Source organism: Oncorhynchus gorbuscha, linkage group LG05 (genome assembly GCF_021184085.1).
Source record: "Oncorhynchus gorbuscha isolate QuinsamMale2020 ecotype Even-year linkage group LG05, OgorEven_v1.0, whole genome shotgun sequence".
NCBI classification, from domain to species: Eukaryota; Metazoa; Chordata; class Actinopteri; order Salmoniformes; family Salmonidae; genus Oncorhynchus; species Oncorhynchus gorbuscha.
Genome location: NC_060177.1, coordinates 61,270,130 through 61,288,566, shown reverse-complemented (window position 1 = coordinate 61,288,566; position 18,437 = coordinate 61,270,130). Strand labels below are relative to the sequence as shown.

The 18,437-nt window shown below is 41.3% G+C and overlaps 1 protein-coding gene across 3 annotated transcripts in view; it reads left to right on the top strand.

Moving 5' to 3' along the window:
• glt1d1 (glycosyltransferase 1 domain containing 1) overlaps window positions 1–17,235 on the top strand; it is a 43,709-nt gene extending 26,474 nt beyond the window's left edge. For all 3 annotated transcript variants that reach the window (XM_046350550.1, XM_046350551.1, XM_046350549.1), the window contains 6 exons: window positions 604–702; window positions 880–929; window positions 10,584–10,627; window positions 11,707–11,827; window positions 12,333–12,431; window positions 14,381–17,235. In XM_046350550.1, the coding sequence (XP_046206506.1) occupies window positions 604–702; window positions 880–929; window positions 10,584–10,627; window positions 11,707–11,827; window positions 12,333–12,431; window positions 14,381–14,527 (560 nt within the window). In that variant the 3' untranslated portion in view covers window positions 14,528–17,235. The remainder of the gene's footprint in view (window positions 1–603; window positions 703–879; window positions 930–10,583; window positions 10,628–11,706; window positions 11,828–12,332; window positions 12,432–14,380) is intronic.
• Window positions 17,236–18,437: the final 1,202 nt, after the last annotated feature.

The following is an 18,437-nucleotide window of genomic DNA, read 5'->3' as shown; positions in this document are numbered from 1 at the left end:
TGCTACTAGGAGTGTCATACTGTTGACAGTGAGTCACACTGCTGTGCCTAGTAGGCCAAAGTGTGTTATTAGGGGCAGGGTTAGCTGGGGAGGTTGTGTTTTGATCTGCTTGGCAGGGCAGGTGTAGTTGTTGCTGGCAATGAGGTCCAGGCCCACTGCAGCCAGCCAGTTCCCCACTGATCTTGGGGGGGGGGGGCTTGGAAGGTGGATGATCTGAGAAAAGAACATATTTAGTTTGTCTGTCCCTTCAATTAATGTTGCTTCTACAGTATAAAAGCACCGATGTGGTTAGTCTGGTATGGAGTCAGTCAATTTCAATTTAGGAATGCACCCATGTGACTCCCAGCTGCTGTATTGCACATTTCTATGAAACTGATCTGTCTGTATGACATCTTCCCAATGCTCAATAAACCACTGCTTATGTTCTCTGTCAATGTTTCTGCTGTGATGTGAAAGATTTGTTAGAGCATTAGTCACTGCTGTATCTTCCTCATTCCCATTGGCTGATGAATGGCTGTCATTATCTGCTGTGGTAGTTTCGCTATTCATTATAATGGGTTGTGATGCACTGCTCTAGCTACCTGCCTATCTGTCTGTTCCCAGGTGTGAGTGGGGAGGATGTGGAGGACCTGCATGTGTTCCTACTAGTCTGTGGCCTGAGGAGAGTGAAGGATCCTCTCTATCTGCTGGAGGCATTCTCAGGTACAGGGATTACATCCTCTGCCATCACTTTCACTGGACACAAGCCCTGCTACAATTACATGCTCTGATCTTGTATTTGAGCTCATTTTACATTCGTATTGCCACACAGAAGCACTTGGAAAGTAAATTAAATTCTGGTTGGCTGTCAGTCACTGTCTCTGGTTTGATGTCTTTCAGAGTGGCACACTGAGAATCCCCTGGTAGTGCTCATCATCATCGGACCTAAGGTGAGTGACCATAATAGGATCAGGGTGATTGTACAGCTGAGAGGTCAAGCCTTCTTTACCTCCTTTACTGTCTGCATTTGTCTGTTAAAGCAGATCAGTGCATGGCAAGCAACCTGCCTCTGGAGGTAGGTCAAAGGTTGCTCTAATTGGATGTAGCAGAGATAACAGCATTAGCTGGCATAAGCTGGAATAACGAGCGGCTTGCGAGCCGCAGCCTTAGGAGCCAGGGGGAGTTACAGTTTCAGTGCTGGGCTGGCCCCACCCGCCTGACTCTCTGCCTTCCTGTTCTCTCAGAGCAGCCAGCCCACTGTGCTGCTGCAGTGCAGACGCTGGATGAGCCCCAGCACCAAGACATCTGCTGGGCTTGTCTGGGCCACCCAGGGGTTTCCACCCTGCCAGGTGTACGGTCACACTCCACTGGGCCCCGGTGTCATGGAGGGCAGCATGGGATCAGGCTACTGATGTCTCTCTCTCTGTCACATATTGTGTGTTAGCAGAGGGCAGTGGTTAGCTTGATTTCAAAACAATTATTAATTTCTATATTTTATTTACAATTATTATGACCAGCTTATGAAATAGCATTGATTTCAAAATGCACTTTCACTGTCGTGATTCTTTTGTTGCTATTTTTCCAAAGTCTCTGTGTTGCATTGACATGATAGTAAAACCTGGTCAAAAAGAGTAGTGACAGAATGCCCGATGACATCACCATTACTGCACAGTAGCAGGAGGTCTCACCTCTAGCACTAAAACACAAACGTTTTCCACTGATTTGATTGCAGTCTACTTTCCGTGGATGAGTATTGATCTTCTGAGAAGGGCTGCCAAACAGAGGCTGTATCTTAGCTGTCAATGGCCACCTTGTTGCTTTTACTCCTGCTCTCTTTTCCTGTGTGTTCTCCGCCATTGGCATTTTCCTATTGATTCTGTGTGGGCCTCCTCCCACAGACCGCTTTAATCACGCCATCAAATAATATCTTTTTTCTATTTTTTCTCTTACTCAAATGTTTTTTTTTTTAAATGATTAACTGTCTCTCAAACAGCAGTATCATAAAAAGGTATGTTGTGTTTTTGAGTGGAATTGGCCAGGGGCACACTGTCTCGACTGATGTTTCACATGTACTTCCTGCTCTGGTTTGTGTTGTTTGATAAGAAGATTCAGTGAAAGCAGAGCCTTTTAGTGATTTTAATGTAGACGACCTCAAAGGAAACAGTGGTGCCTGTGCTCAAATGGATTTGTGTTCGCTAAGATATGAAGGCAACAAAATATCCATCCTTCCTATGTTAAATGATGATGTATTGCTACTTATTAAATGCAAGATAATGTAGTTGTTTAAGGTCGATCGGGGAAGGTATGATGTTGTTAAATTGATTATATTACCAGTAATCCATTCATATATTGATCTCTGTATAAGTACTATATCAAGGACTAACAATCACTGATGTCATACTTATATTGTCTCCTTGACCCTTTTTTTTTATCTTTGTAAATCCTAGCTTTGTTTCTGGATGTTGAGTATTCTCAAGTAAGATTATTTGCATGTGAAACACAAATGCGCATTAAATATCACGTTTAAATTCTGAAAAGCGATAAGCATGACAATAAAACCCCAAAAAATGAAACCGCAACTTGCGTGCAGCATCTTTGACCTAAATTGCTATGATGCTAGGACTTTGCGGTGGGCCAGCTAATGCACGCAAATCCCACAGCGCAATTAATCAGATTGGGCACCCACCCCACCCTGACCCCAATCTCTGAAAATACAGGATTTTCAGATAATGATTTGGGCATGTTAGAAATGATAAGCTGTGACATTGTTGTATCTCTTATGGTCATGATTAAGGTATGGCTGCCGTGTGTCATGGAGGGTAGAGGTACAGAGCCGTCAGAAAATGTTCACACCACTTGAGAATTATCCCACATTTTGTTGTGTTACAGCCTGAATTCAAAATGGATTAAATAGATGTTCTCTCTCACCCATCTACACACACACACCGTAATGACAAAGTGAAAACGTGTTTTTAGACATTTTGACAAAGGTATTGAAATACATAAATATCTCATTTACATACAGTGCCTTCAGAAAGTGTTCACAGCCCTGGACTTTTTCCACATTTTGTTGTGTTAGGGATGGATCGAAATGTACAGAATGGTTACCTGGAGGAAAATGGGGGAGGGTCATGCTTTTTCAATTTCAGTCAAGGGGAGGGTTTAGTATTTTTTTTTATTTTTTTTAAATCTAGTTCAGTGGAAGGTCATGTAATTTGTAATTGATGAAATGTCTATATTTCTCCCTTTATAGCCTATATATCGATGTGTGCCCGATGCCACCCCTCATCTCTGATGCTCTGCTGGGGGTGCAATATCAAGTGCACCTATAGGCTATTTACCGTGGCAAGCAAAGGTATGTGAACCCTTTGGAATTACCTGGATGTCTGCATAAATTGGTCATCAAATTTGATCTGAATCTAAGTCACAACAATAAACAAACTTAGTGTTATTAAACTAATAACACACAAATGATTGTATTTTTCTTGTCTATATTGAATACATCATTTAAATATTCACAGTGTAGGTTGGGAAAAGTATGTGAACCCCTAGGCTAATGAACCCCTAGGCTACTTCTCCAAATGCTAATTGGAGTCAGGAGTCAGCTAATCTGGAGTCCAATCAATGAGACGAGATTGGAGATGTTGGTTAGAGCTGCCTTGCCCTATAAAAAAAACAGTCACAAAATTTGAGTTTGCTATTCACAAGAAGCATTGCCTGATGTGAACCATGCCTTGAGCAAGAGATCTCAGAAGACCTAAGATTAAGAATTGTTGACTTGCCTAAAGCTGGAAAGGGTTACAAAAGTATCTCTAAAAGCCTTGGTGTTCATCAGGCCACGGTAAGACAACTTGTCTATAATTGGAGAAAGTTCAGCACTGTTGCTACTCTCCCTAGGAGTGGCTGTCCTGCAACAATGACTGCAAGAGCACAGCGCAGAATGCACAATGAGGTTAAGAAGAATCCTAGAGTATCAGCTAAAGACTTACAGAAATCTCTGGAACATGCTAACATCTCTGTTGACGAGTCTACGATACGTAAAACACTAAACAAGAATGTTGTTCATGGGAGGACACCACGGAGGAAGCCACTGCTGCCCCAAAAAAAACATTGCTGCATGTCTGAAGTTCACAAAAGAGCACCTAGATGTTCCATAGCGCTTCTGGCAAAATATTCTGTGGACAGATTAAACTTAAGTTGAGTTGTTTGGAAGGAACACACAACACTATGTGTGGAGAAAAAAAGGCACAGCACACCAACATCAAAACCTCATCCCAACTGTAAAGTATGGTGGAGGGAGCATCATGGTTTGGGGCTGCTTTGCTGCCTCAGGGCCTGGACAGCTTGCTATCATCAATGGAAAAATTAATTCCCAAGTTTATCAAGACATTTTGCAGAAGAATGTAAGGCTATCTGTCCTCCAATTGAAGCTCAACAGAAGTTGGGTGATGCAACAGGACAACGACCCAAAACACAGAAGTAAATCAACAACAGAATGGCTTCAACAGAAGAAATTACGCCTTCTGGAGGGGCCCAGTCAGTCAATTTTAAAATGTTGTTGCATGACCTCGAGAGCTGTCCACACCAGTGATCCTAAGAATATTGCTGAACTGAAACAGTTTTTGTAAAGAGGAATGGTCCAAAATCCCTGCTGACCGTTGTGCAGGTCTGATCCAAACTACAGAAAACATTTGGTTGAAGTTATTGATGCCAAAGGAGGGTCAACGAGTTATTAAATCCAAGGGTTCACATACTTTTAACACCCTGCACTGTGAATGTTTACACGGTGTGTTCAATAAAGACATGAAAACGTAGAATTGTTTGTGTGTTATTAGTTTAAGCAGACTGTGTTTGTCTATTGTTATGACTTAGATGAAGATAAGATCAAATTGTATGACCAGTTTATGCAGAAAACAAGGTAATTCCAAAGGGTTCACATTTCTTGCCACTGTGGTGTGGTCTCAATCAATGCACTATAAAATATAGGCTACGAAGTGCATGCTCGGAGAAGCACACAGTAAAGTTATATTTCTAAGATAGCTGCTGGGATGGTGTAAATAAAACTAGGTTGCATTAAACACTGCAATGAATATTCGAATACTGAGCCCAGCCTGCTCTGCTCTTGCTGATCAAAAACGTTTGTTGCCTAACCAATGCTGTGTAGGCCTACAGTGGCATTTTCAGAAGGAGAGTCAAAGGTTTCTTCCGAATTATGTTTTGATTAGGCTTAGTCCCAAAAATTCACTATCTTGCACGCGGACGAGCCTATAGCCTATGTTCTGTTCCGTTTCCGCAGATGAAAAGGAGGACCGGAGGTCAACTTGGATAGCTTGCTATTACTATAATTGATTTGTTTACAAACCATGTTTCTTGCCCATGATGTGTATATATCAGAGTTTTTGACAATAAGCCAGATTCGAGTAACTTAAAATGTCATGCTGAAACTTGAAGCAGCAGCAATGCACCCACAATGCATCCTTTAAATAGCCTACCTCTGTGTCAGTGAATGTCTGTTAAGTTAAAACCAAGGCTCAAATTGAGGGAGCATGAGAGGGAATGCCATAGGCCTACCTTTTTATTGAAGAAAATTGCAAAAAGCACAGGTCTGCCCCTTGTAAGCTTAAGATTTGAAAGAAAATGAAAGGGATTCAATTATATAGAGTGATCTACAGTGTACCAGCGCTTTGGTCAGCGATGCTAGAAACAAGCTGTAAAATACCCAGGAAAATGTGACTCCGATATCCTTGTTTTTCTTCCTTGACTTTCAGAAGCTACAATCTTCTATAGCTGAGGATACTTTGCCTGGGAAGTAAATCAATTATATCAATTGAATAAGCTGTTCACTTTTGGAACAATAGAATATGTTTAAACCCAGACAGCTTTTAGGGAAACACTTGGGTTAAGCAACAGAAGAAGAGTAGCCAGCAGTTAAAGCTTACATTTCTTTGGGGGGGGGTGTTCAGGGGAGGTTTAGGTCCAATATATTTTGCTGGAAGGAGGGCCATCAATTTTCATTTCAGAAAGGTCTGATTTAAAAAATATATGTTTTTATTTGTTATTTAACTTGGCAAGTCAGTTAAGAACAAATTCTTATTTACAATGACTGCCTACTTCATGTAACCCTTATTGTAAATAATGTTCACTCCCTTACAGCCTGAATATTTTAAATATTTAGTCACTGGCCTACACACAATACCACTTAATGTCAAAGTGGAATAATGCTTTCAGAAATGTTTACAAATTAGTTTAAAAAAATCAAGAGTCAATGAGTGTTTGCCCCTTTGTTATGGCAAGCTCAAATAAATTCAGGAGTCAATACATTTTACAATCATGTAAAAGAATAAAGAACCCTGAGTCATTACATGTTACAAACACCTTTGGTAGTGAGTCTGTGAGTCTTTCTGGGTAAGTCTCCAAGAGCTTTGCACACCTAGATTGTACAATATTTGCCCATTTTATTCTTTAAATAATTATTCAAGCTCTGTCGAATTGGTTGTTAATCATTGCCATAGATTTTCAAGCATATTTAAGTCAACTGTAACTTGGCCACTTGGGAACAACTCCAGTGGAGATTTGGTCTTGTGTTTTGGGTTCTTGTCCTGCTGAAAGGTGAATTCATATCCCAGTGTAGATTTGGTCTTGTGTTTTGGGTTCTTGTCCTGCTGAAAGGTGAATTCATATCCCGGTGTAGATTTGGTCTTGTGTTTTGTGTTCTTGTCCTGCTGAAAGGTGAATTCATATCCCAGTGTAGATTTGGTCTTGTGTTTTGGGTTCTTGTCCTGCTGAAAGGTGAATTCATATCCCAGTGTAGATTTGGTCTTGTGTTTTGGGTTCTTGTCCTGCTGAAAGGTGAATTCATATCCCAGTGTAGATTTGGTCTTGTGTTTTGGGTTCTTGTCCTGCTGAAAGGTGAATTCATATCCCAGTGTCTGGTGGAAAGCAGACTGAACCAGGTTTTCCTCTAGGATTTTGCTTGTTCTTAGCTCCATTCTGTTTATTTTTACCCTGAAATTCACCAGACCATATCAATTACAAGCATAACAATAACATGATGCAGCCGCAACTCTGCTTGAATATATGAAGAGTGGGGCGGCAGGGTAGCCTAGTGGTTAGAGCGTTGGACTAGTAACCAGAAGGTTGCAAGTTCAAATCCCTGAGCTGACAAGGTACAAATCTGTCGTTCTGCCCCTGAACAGGCAGTTAACCCACTGTTCCTAGGCCGTCATTGAAAATAAGAATTTGTTTTTAACTGACTTGCTAGTTAAATAAAATAAAATAAAAAAGAGTGGTACTCAGTAATGCCCTTAACATAACCTTTTCATATTCAGGACATGTTTTGCAGTATTACTTTATTGCCTTGTTGCAAACAGGATGCATGTTTTGGAATATTTTTATTCTGTATATGATTTCTTCTTTTCAGTCTGTCAGTTAAGTTAGTATTGTGGAGTAACTACAGGACAATGTTCTTGATCCATCTTCAGTTTTCTCCTATCACAGCCATTAAACTCAGTTAAATCACATTAAACTGTTTTAAAATCACCATTGGCCTCATGGTGAAATCCCAGGGCAGTTTCCTTCCTCTCCAGCAACTAAGTTAGGAAGGTGACTATCTTTGTAGTGACTGTGTGTATTGATACACCATCTATAGTGTAATTAATAACTTCACCATGCTCAAAGGGATATTCAGTGTCTGCTTTATTTGTTTTTACCCATCTCCCAGTAGGTACCCTTCTTTGTGAGGCATGGGAAAAGGGAAAGGGGATACCTAGTCAGTTGTACAACTGAATGCCTTCAACTGAAATGTATATTCCACATTTAACCCAACCCCTCTGAATCAGAGAGGTGGGGAGTGCTGCCTTAATCGACAGCCACGTCTTCGGGACCCGGGGAACAGTGGATTAACTGTCTTGCTCAGGTGCAGAACGACAGATTTTTACCATGTCAGCTTGGGGATTCGAACCAGTAACCGAGCCAAAACCTCCCTGGTCTTTGTGGTTGAATATGTGTTTGAAATTTACTGCTCGACTGAGTGACCTTACAGATAATTGTATGTGTGGGGTAAAGAGATGAGGTAGTCATTCAAAATCATGTTAAACACTACTATTGCACACAGAGTGACAAATGGGTTGAATACTTATTTCAGCTTTTCATTATTTATTAATTTGTAAAATCTCTACTTTGACATTATGGGGTATTGTGTGTTGGCCAATTCAGGCTGTAACACAACACAATCTGGAAAAAGTCAAGGCGTGTGAATACTTTCTGGAAGCATTGTATATTTCAATACATTCTTGAAATAGAATCGAATGCTCAAGCTCATTAAATATACTGAACAAAAATATAAACACAACATGTAAAGGGTTGGTCCCATGTTTTATGAGCTGAAATAAAAGATCACAGAAATTGTCCATACGCACAAAAAGCTTATTTCTCTGAAATGTTGTGCACCAATATCCTTACATCCCTGTTGGTGAGCATTTCTCCTTTGCCAAGATAATCCATCCACCTGAAAGTTGTGGCATATCAAGAAGCATGATCATTAAACAGGTGCACCTTGAGCTGGGGACATAAAAGGCCACTCTAAAATGTGACGTTTTGTCACACAAAACAAAGCCACAGAGGGAGAGTGCAATTGACATGCTGACTGCAGGAATTTGGCAGTATGTCCAACCGGTCTCACAACCGCAGACCACGTGTAACCACGCCAGTACAGGACCTCTACATCCGGCTTCTTCACCTGCGGGATCAGCTGAGACCAGCCACCCGGACTCAGTAAAATCTTTTGTTGCATGTTGCGTTCATATTTTTGTTCAGTGTAGTTAAACAGCATAAAGTCTAATGCGCTTTGAGTGGAACAGACAGTTTTTACCAACAGATGTATATATTTTATATATGTATATATATTTGTGTATAAATTGATATTATATATGTATACAGTTGAACTCGGAAGGTTACAAACACTTAGGTTGGAGTCATTAAAACACGTTTTTCAACCACTCCACAAATTTCCTGATAACAAACTATAGTTTTGGCAAATCGGTTAGGACATCTACTTTGTGCATGATGCAAGTAATTTTTCCAATAGTTGTTTACAGACAGATTATTTCACTTATAATTTACAGTATCGCAATTTCAGTGGGTCAGAAGTTTACATACACTAAGTTTAAACAGCTTGGAAAATTCCCCAAAATTGTGTCATGGCTTTAGAAGCTTCTGATAGGCTAACTGACATAATTTGAGTAAATTGGAGGTGTATCTGTGGATGTATTTCAAGGCCTACCTTCAAACTCAGTGCCTTGTGGCTTGATATAATGGGAAAATCAAAATAAATCAGCCAAGACCTCAGAAAAAAAATGTAGACCCCCACAAGTCTGGTTCATCCTTGGGAGCAATTTCCAAATGCCTGAAGGTACCACGTTAATCTGTACAAACAATAGTATGCAAGTATAAACACCATGGGACCACGCAACCGTCATACCGCTCAGGAAGGAGACGCTTTCTGTCTCCTAGAGATGAACGTACATTAGTGCATTAAGTGCAACTCAATCCCAGAACAACAGCAAAGGACCTTGTGAAGATGCTGGAGGAAACAGCCACAAAAGTATATATCCACAGTAAAATGAGTCCTAAATCGACATAACCTGAAAGGCCGCTCAGCAAGGAAGAAGCCACTGCTCCAAAACCGCCATTAAAAAGCCAGACTACGGTTTGCAACTGCACATAGGGACAAAGATTGTACTTTTTGGAGAAATGTCCTCTTGTCTGATGAAACAAAAATAGAACTGTTTGGCCATAATGACCATCGTTATGTTTGGAGGAAAACGGGGGATGCTTGCAAGCCGAAGAACACCATCCCAACCGTGAAGCACGGGGGTGGCAGCATCATGTTATGGGGGTGGTTTGCTGCAAGAGGGACTGGTGAACTTCACAAAATAGATGGCAACATGAGGCAGGAAAAGCATTTGGATATATTGAAGCTAAATCTCAAGACATCCATCAGGAAGTTAAAGCTTGGATGCAAATGGGTCTTCCAAATGGACAATGACCCAAAGCATACTTCCAAAGTTGTGGCAAAATGGCTTAAGGACAACAAAGTCAAGGTATTGGAGTGGCCATCACAACGCCCTGACCTCAACCTTATAAAAAAATGTGTGGGCAGAACTGAAAAAGCATGTGCGAGCAAGGTTGCCTACAAACCTGACTCAGTCACACCAGCTCTATCTGGAGGAATGGGACAAAATTCACCCAACTTATTGTGGGAAGCTTGTGGAAAGCTACCTGAAACGTTTGACCCAAGTTAAACAATTTAAAGGCAATGCTACCAAATACTAATTGAGTGTTTTGTAAACTTCTGACCCACTTGGAATATGATGAAAGAAATAAAAACTGAAATCATTTATTCTAGTATTATTCTGGCATTTCACATTCTTAAAATAAAGTTGTGATCCTAACTGATCTAAGACAGGGAATATTTACTTGGATTAAATGTCAGGAATTGTGAAAAACTGAGTTTAAATATATTTGGCTAAGGTGTATGTAAACTTCCGACTTCAACTGTATGTGTGTGTATTTAAAGTAGTTGTTTTCACTGATTTTTCTCTTAGATTGATCCTGTGTTTACTGAAGAAGTAGAAGCAATCAGTAAAAGGTAAAACCTTTCAAACTTTTCTTTCATGGTTATCAGTTTAGTAGAACATTATCGCTGACTAAAGATCTGCCAAACTGATCTGGACCCTGCGTTATCGCTGACTAAAGATCTGCCAAACTGATCTGGACCCTGCGTTATCGCTGTCTGACTAAAGATCTGCCAAACTGATCTGGACCCTGCGTTATCGCTGACTAAAGATCTGCCAAACTGATCTGGACCCTGCGTTATCGCTGACTAAAGATCTGCCAAACTGATCTGGACCCTGCGTTATCGCTGACTAAAGATCTGCCAAACTGATCTGGACCCTGCGTTATCGCTGACTAAAGATCTGCCAAACTGATCTGGACCCTGCGTTATCGCTGACTAAAGATCTGCCCAACTGATCTGGACCCTGCGTTATCGCTGACTAAAGATCTGCCAAACTGATCTGGACCCTGCGTTATCGCTGACTAAAGATCTGCCAAACTGATCTGGACCCTGCGTTATCGCTGACTAAAGATCTGCCAAACTGATCTGGACCCTGCGTTATCGCTGACTAAAGATCTGCCCAACTGATCTGGACCCTGCGTTATCGCTGACTAAAGATCTGCCCAACTGATCTGGACCCTGCGTTATTGCTAATGAAAGCTCTGTCAAGCTGATCTGGACCCTGTCGCTCTTGTGAGAAATTCAACAGACACCCAGCTTATCTAACGCTTTATCCCATGTGGCTAAGAGAGCATGTAAACCAACTGTGCTTATATCTTCAGTAGAGTTAGCAGAATGTAAATTAAAAATTCATAGTCTAGCGTGTTATCTTTCCACCCCCAGATAGAGGCATGGCTCAGATCTGAGAGATAATAACCAAAGGGATTCACCTCCTGGTCAATGTGTTTTCAGACAGTCAGGAAACAGCCCTGTCTCTCTCTGTTTAGGACTTGTACTTTCAGAGCATGTCATGTCAATCATACTGCATCGTGGCGCCAGCGGACTGTGCATCATGCCCTGCACCTGTCACTCCTGCCCGTCATTCACAGCTGTGTGCGCCTTGTGGTGAGCCCTGTGTCACGCAGAGTGCTGCTACTGCTGTGTTTCTCAAGGTCAGCGGGGGTTTACCTGGCCCAGGAGAGAAGCCAAGAGGAGCTTCATGCTGCTATGAGGAGGTCAGCTGCCCTGGTGAACAGTTCAGTCTCCGAGGGGATGTCCGCTGCCATTTTAGAGGTGAGGGGTGAGGGATCACGAAATCTGGGCAAAGTCCGCAATCATCTTTTTATCATTACAGTCATCATTGTCATTATTTGCACTGGCATGCCCTGCCCACAAAATATATCACAATGTACATGTTTAATTCAGCTCAGAATATAGTATGTTGGTGTCACATGCAGCTCTTTCAAGGCACCAATATTCCACCCTGGGAACCTTTTTATTATTTGTACCAGAGCAATTATGAGAATGACTAGCTTGTCATACTATCTTTCCAGAATTGGGTGTAATCCTGTTAATCTGTTTTAAACACTGTAGATTAAAACAATCCACAGAAGGCTTAAACACTGATTAGCATGTTTCACTTCCACAACCTGCTGATGACGTATTACCTGAATGAATGACAATAAAGTCCCTAGGGGATACCAACAAGTAAAGTAAATTAAGGGCTAGAAGATGCCAGCTAGTCACATGTGTGTGTGGAGTTTGATGTAGCTATTTCTGTGTCATGTATTGTGTTCAGGCAATGGACCTGGAGGTACCGGTGGTGGCTCGTGACATCCCAGGCAACACAGCGGTGGTGCAACATGAGGTCACTGGTCTGCTCTACTCGAGCCCTCAGGTAAGAACCCTTCCTGTGGTTACCAGTCAAAGGTGTAAGATGGCTTTCATATGCACTGTGTAAGAGGTTGATGCAGAGGAAAGACAGCAACCAGCAGTAGCAACGTAACTGAGCCTACAACTGAGGTGTATTAGACCCACTTAAAATAATATAATAATATGCCATTTAGCAGACACTTTTATCTAAAGCAACGTAGTCGTGCGTGCATACATTTTACGTATGGGTGGTCCCGGGGATCAAACCCACTACCCTGGCACTGAAGGCGCCATAGAAGCACCATACTCTACCAACTGAGCTACAAAGGACCACGGAATGTGACTGTCTTTCCCCTGACACAGTCTGCTGTTTCTGAGTATTAACCTACTGTGCTAGACACACTCTTTATGCTATTGTTTTTTTGTAAGGCTTAAAATAACAACTGAAAATGACATAATAGTTTGGAGGTGCGTAAGTCGGTAAAAGGGATTCAACATGTCCTAGGGGCCTAGACTTTAGTGAGAATGTAGACCTCAGGGGAAGGAGTCAAGATACAACAGTATCCAGTGAACTGTATAATGGTACACGGCAGCAACCAGGCATGTGGAGAAAGCGAGAGGTCCTTGGAGGGTCACTTTAACTAACTGCTCAGAGAGGTTTTATGTGAGAGCAGCGGTAGGTGTTTGCCGGCAGGGGGTACGTCCTCGGCATGGTACGGTGGCAGGCAGGAGGGTGACATTAGCATAATGCTGCTATGATGCCAAGAGATAAGTCAGTCCTTTTCTCTCCAGGAGAGGTCGTGTCACGTGTGCTCAGCTGAGCCGTGGAAAAATCCCTCCAAGGGGGAACCTCACACAGTAGGCTGAAGAGACGAGGGTTAGCTAAACCATGGCTTCTAGCTAACAGCTTCAGCTGTTTCAACTGAAACTCTCTCTGGCTGACACAACTTTTTCACACAGGATAATGTACATGTTGCATAAGCCTTTCCCAGGGATGATAATGTGTTATTGGCCATTGATCTGTTTGTGGTGGTGACTTGTTCATTTGATACTGTACATAACTCCTCAAGAGTATTGAAAATTCAATGCAAAGGCTGTCAAACGATCAAGCACTTGAATGCCTGTAGCACTATAAACAGTATGGCATTTTCAGAACGACTGTAGTATATTTTTTATGGAGTCCATTGATTATAGAATAACTTGACTTTTAGTGGTTTTGCTGGGACTTCATGACTCTCTCATATGGCTTAATCTCAAATGAAGAGGCACTCCAAACATGGTCACATCACTTGAGTGAAGTGAAACGGCCTGATGCTCTGGCGTTGGCTGCGGCTCTGTTTACCCACAAGGCTCTCTGCTCCAGGAGATCTTGGATGCTGTGCTGGAGCCCTCACTGAAAGGCTGTGTGATTCTGCATTATTACAGCCCTGGTCACAGCCTCCCAGGACACTAAAAAAACTGCCAGAATTCAAGAAGGACCTTATGGGCTCCAAACATTTCCACCGGCGCTCAGGGAGAATGTCATTACTCATTTTGTAATTGCTTGATATATTTCTCCCCATCTCATCCTGACAGCTGGTGTGGCAGGGCCATTAAATAGCAGCAGACAGACACTGTTTGTGTTCCACTCCCTTCATAAGCAAATAGGAAGCAGCAGCCATCAGAGTAGGTTGGAAAGGGCCATTGCACCTGCCTATTTGAAACCGGTCACAGATGTCTCCATCAATTAGCAAGGCAGAGCACATTCAATGAGTGTTTACAAGTCAGAATAGCAACACTCCCTCATGTCATTCACTGCTGTGGTTGGTTACACCTCATTAACTCACTGCTTTAATGGGTTCTTAGAGGCTTGTTAAACGTCTAAAAAAAATGTTAACAAGTATAATTGTTCTTTTGGGGTAAAATACTAGTACAGATGTATGCTTCATTCAGTAACTTCTGAAGCATTGATTGTCCTTGCCCCACCTCTTCCAGGAATTTGTGCGTGTATCTCAGAGGCTGCTGGTAGACGGAGAGCTGCGGGAGCGTGTGGTGGTGAACGGGAAGCGCTATGTTGAGGAGCACCACAGCCTGGACCATGAGAGGGAGGCCTACCAGAGGCTGGTGGACACGCTTCGCTAAGGCTGTACAGAATAACCAGGTCCTCTGTCTCAACCTTACTTTCTCTCAGGAACAACTCCAAGGGCTCTATTCGATTCATCGATACAGATTCAATAGAGCCCTAAGTTAGTGACACAGGCGGAACTACACAAGCAGAAGATACAAATCCATATCCAGTTTGGGTTAGTGCTATCCTGGATCCTTGGGACATACAGTGGGGCAAAAAAGTATTTAGTCAGCCACCAATTGTGCAAGTTCTCCCACTTAAAAATATGAGAGAGGCCTGTAATTTTCATCATAGGTACACTTCAACTATGACAGACAAAATGGAGAAAAAAAAACAGAAAATCACATTGTAGGATTTTTTTATGAATTTATTTGCAAATTATGGTGGAAAATAAGTATTTGGTCAATAATGATCCTCATCCCTCATCATGAGACATTTCCTCAAAATCCCCAGAATGAATCTAAGATAACTCCAGAAATCTTTCATTAATTTTGATGTTTTTGCTGAGGAAGTTTTAGTTGTGCAATTTTACATTTAACTAAGGTGTTTGGTGCAGTCTAAAATCAAAAATCAAATGGGCACTGTGTTGTCTCATGCAAACAAAGTCGGAGCCGCTGGGCAGGTCTGCCTCACTGTCTATGCTATTGGATAGAGAGCGATCACCGCAGCTGTTCACCCCGTATTAATGGGAAAATGGGCATCGTCAAATCAAAACCCAACCTCCAACCGTTTTGACGGGCGGATGTTCCAGACTTTGTTTTAGACGAGACTGACTTAATGGCCAAAATGATCCAATTGATTATTTTTATTTGATTTTGACACTAGAATAACTGTTTCTGACTCATATCGATGCCATGTTTTTAAAGGGATTTGTTGCTTTTTAAAGGCAGTCGCTCTTTAACCATTTTACATTTCAACTTCAATGGAGTTGGGATGTTCCAAACATCCCGGATAGCAAAGACCATCCAGTTTGTCTACAAATTAATAATTGACATGTTGGCTTCACGTGTAGACATCAACAAAACATATATGTTTACAGAATGCTATTAAATCTAATCAAACTTGAAATGCACTTTAAACAAAATTTGATTTTATTTAGTCCTTTACATTTCAGTCATTTAGCAGATGCTCTTATCCAGAGTGACTTAGTTTGTGCATTCATCGTAAGATAGCTAGGTGGGACAACCATATTTCTCAGTCATAGTAAGTCGATTTTTGCTCAATAAAGTAGCTATCAGCAAAATAAGTGCTACTTTAAAATTTAAAAAAGGAAAACATTCAAACTTTTTAGTATTTTTGGTTGAGATGGAAGCGTGAATCCAAAATGTCAATGATTAACTTGAAGATTACTTTTGAAATCAACCAAAGCTTGAAACTCTAGGCCTTTATGTTTTGTCTATTTTTTGTTGAACCCTGAGTTGAATTGAAACAATATCTGTTGATGACTGCTGTACGTATTGGCCCAAATAGTATCATTGATGCATTTAATGTACTCTGTTAAACCTACCCTTTGGAAGGACTTTGATAACAACAGTGGATATATTTAATTATTAAGAGATCACAACAATCATTCTCACGATAGCATATTGGTAGTAGTCAGTGATACATTTACATTTAAGTCATTTAGCAGACGCTCTTATCCAGAGCGACTTACAAAGCTAAGCAGGGCTGAGCTTGGTTAAAACCCTGGATTGGAGACTAAATGAATAGCTATAGATAGATCAATTCTCCAGTAAGAGGTGCTGCCCAGCCTATAGTTATTTTTCTGATAGTTGATATAATGTTGAAGATCTGACGTTGTTTCAAAAAGACACAAATTCAACATATTTTATACATGGTTTTTGGATGTTGAAAATTGGTCACAATGATGACATAATCCTGTGGTTGAAATTCCACCCTCAAAACAACTGTTTACATATGACTTTTTTCAAATCTATTCCACACAGATTCCATGTCACAATACACATTACCTTGAAACAACATTGATGCAACCAGTTTGTGCCCAGTGGGAAAGGCCTAAAGAGGTGCTTGCATCCATAAAGGGATAAATAGCTTTAATGATCAGGTATCATTTCTGAAGTCTTTTCTGGCTCTCAAGCTTTAAAGGCAGACTCAGCGAAATGATGTTGCCACGAAAACACCGCAGATATTGAGATGAGCGATGCAAGACCTCGCTCTCACACAGTCACACCCCACTGGGCACACACTGGTTGAAATCAACGTTGTTTCCACGTACTTTAAATTAAATTACGTTATACAAACGTGGAATAGATGTTGAATTGACGTCTGTGCCCAGTGCGACACAGTATCTGCATGGGTGCGCTTCACGCTGTTGCACCTTGGTAGCTTAGTTGTTGAGGAAATTGACCCACTATGCTGTTTACTTTCGGCGTGTATGTCATATCGCTGAGTCTACCTTTAATTCTATGCGGACCAATCTACGCAGCACAATTGAACTTGATTAGCGAAATGTACTTTTAAGTGCTAGAGGTGGAGGTTACTTTATTTGAAAGCACATATGTAGTCTTATTGAATGAATGGTGAAATGGTGTCCAATAAAAGAAGTGCTGTGACTCTGTCATGTTTACTCTACTTATTATTTATTATTTCCAAACAGCCTACAGAAAACCTTTTTGAAATTGATTAATTACATTTTTGTAATGAAAGTTGATCAATGCTGTTTACTTATGTATCATTTTCAATAAAATATGGTTAAATGGTGTTTGGCTTCTGTTAAGGTTTCCTTCAAAATGAATCATCAAACAGAAAGTATACAACAGTACCGGAGAATCGCATGCTCCGATACACAACCCAACCAAGCCGCTATGCTTCTTAACACAGCACGCATCCAACCCGGAAGCCAACCGTGCACCTGGCAACCTTGGTTGGTGCACACTGTGCCCGGGCCCGCCACAGGAGTCGCTGGTGCGCAATGAGACAAGGATATCCCTACCGGCCAAACCCTCCCCAACCCGGACGACGCTAGGCCAATTGTGCGTCGCCCCACGGACCTATCGGTCAGGGCCGGTTACGACAGAGCCTGGGTGCGAATCCAGAGTCTCTGGTGGCACAGTTAGCCACTGCGCCACCCGGGAGGCACCCTAGGTACCCCAATTCTGACCTTTTTTTGTTGTTTTGACCAAATAGATCAGCTCTGAAAAAAGAGCTCTGCATGCGCTCTACTCATGGCTCTCTGAGCCTGAGTATCCATAGCAATGGCTCCACTTGGGCTACTCGGCTCAATGAAGAGACATGAGAGCAGTTAGCTAACTATATAACTGTAAAATCAAACAAAACTTAAGGAACACTTCTGACACCATGTTATGATCTTAGTCAGATATGACTGTACTGCGCAGCAGAACACGGGCAAATGGCTCAGCTTTAAAATGTAAATCAAGTTAGCAATAGCAGAGCCCTGCCCTTACAGTTATTGATAAAAAAAATAGGCCCTACCCATCCCTCAACTGATGTATAAGTTTGGGGCCTGTCATCTCCGGTTGTGTAGCAGAGCTCTATAACAGATTAGTCAAAATGTCTAGTCTAGAATCAAACATTTCACATGATCAGTACCATAGAACTACATATGCAACAGTGGAACTATTGAATACAAACATCATTCAGATGACAGTACCAGTCAAAATTTTGGACACCCCTACTTATTCAAGGGTTTTTCTTTATTTTTACTATTTTCTACATTGTAGAATAATAGTGAGGTCATCAAAACTATGAAATAACACATATGGAATCATGTACTAACCCAAAAAAAATATTCAGATTACAAATTTTCCAAATGTTCCTACTATAACTTTTCAGATATTTTCATATCTGATCAACAGTCTTCTGATTAATGAATTATTCTTTACCGCACATTAGTCTCATTCCAAACGTCATAAAATTGTTGGTTATCTGCACGAATCCAGTCTT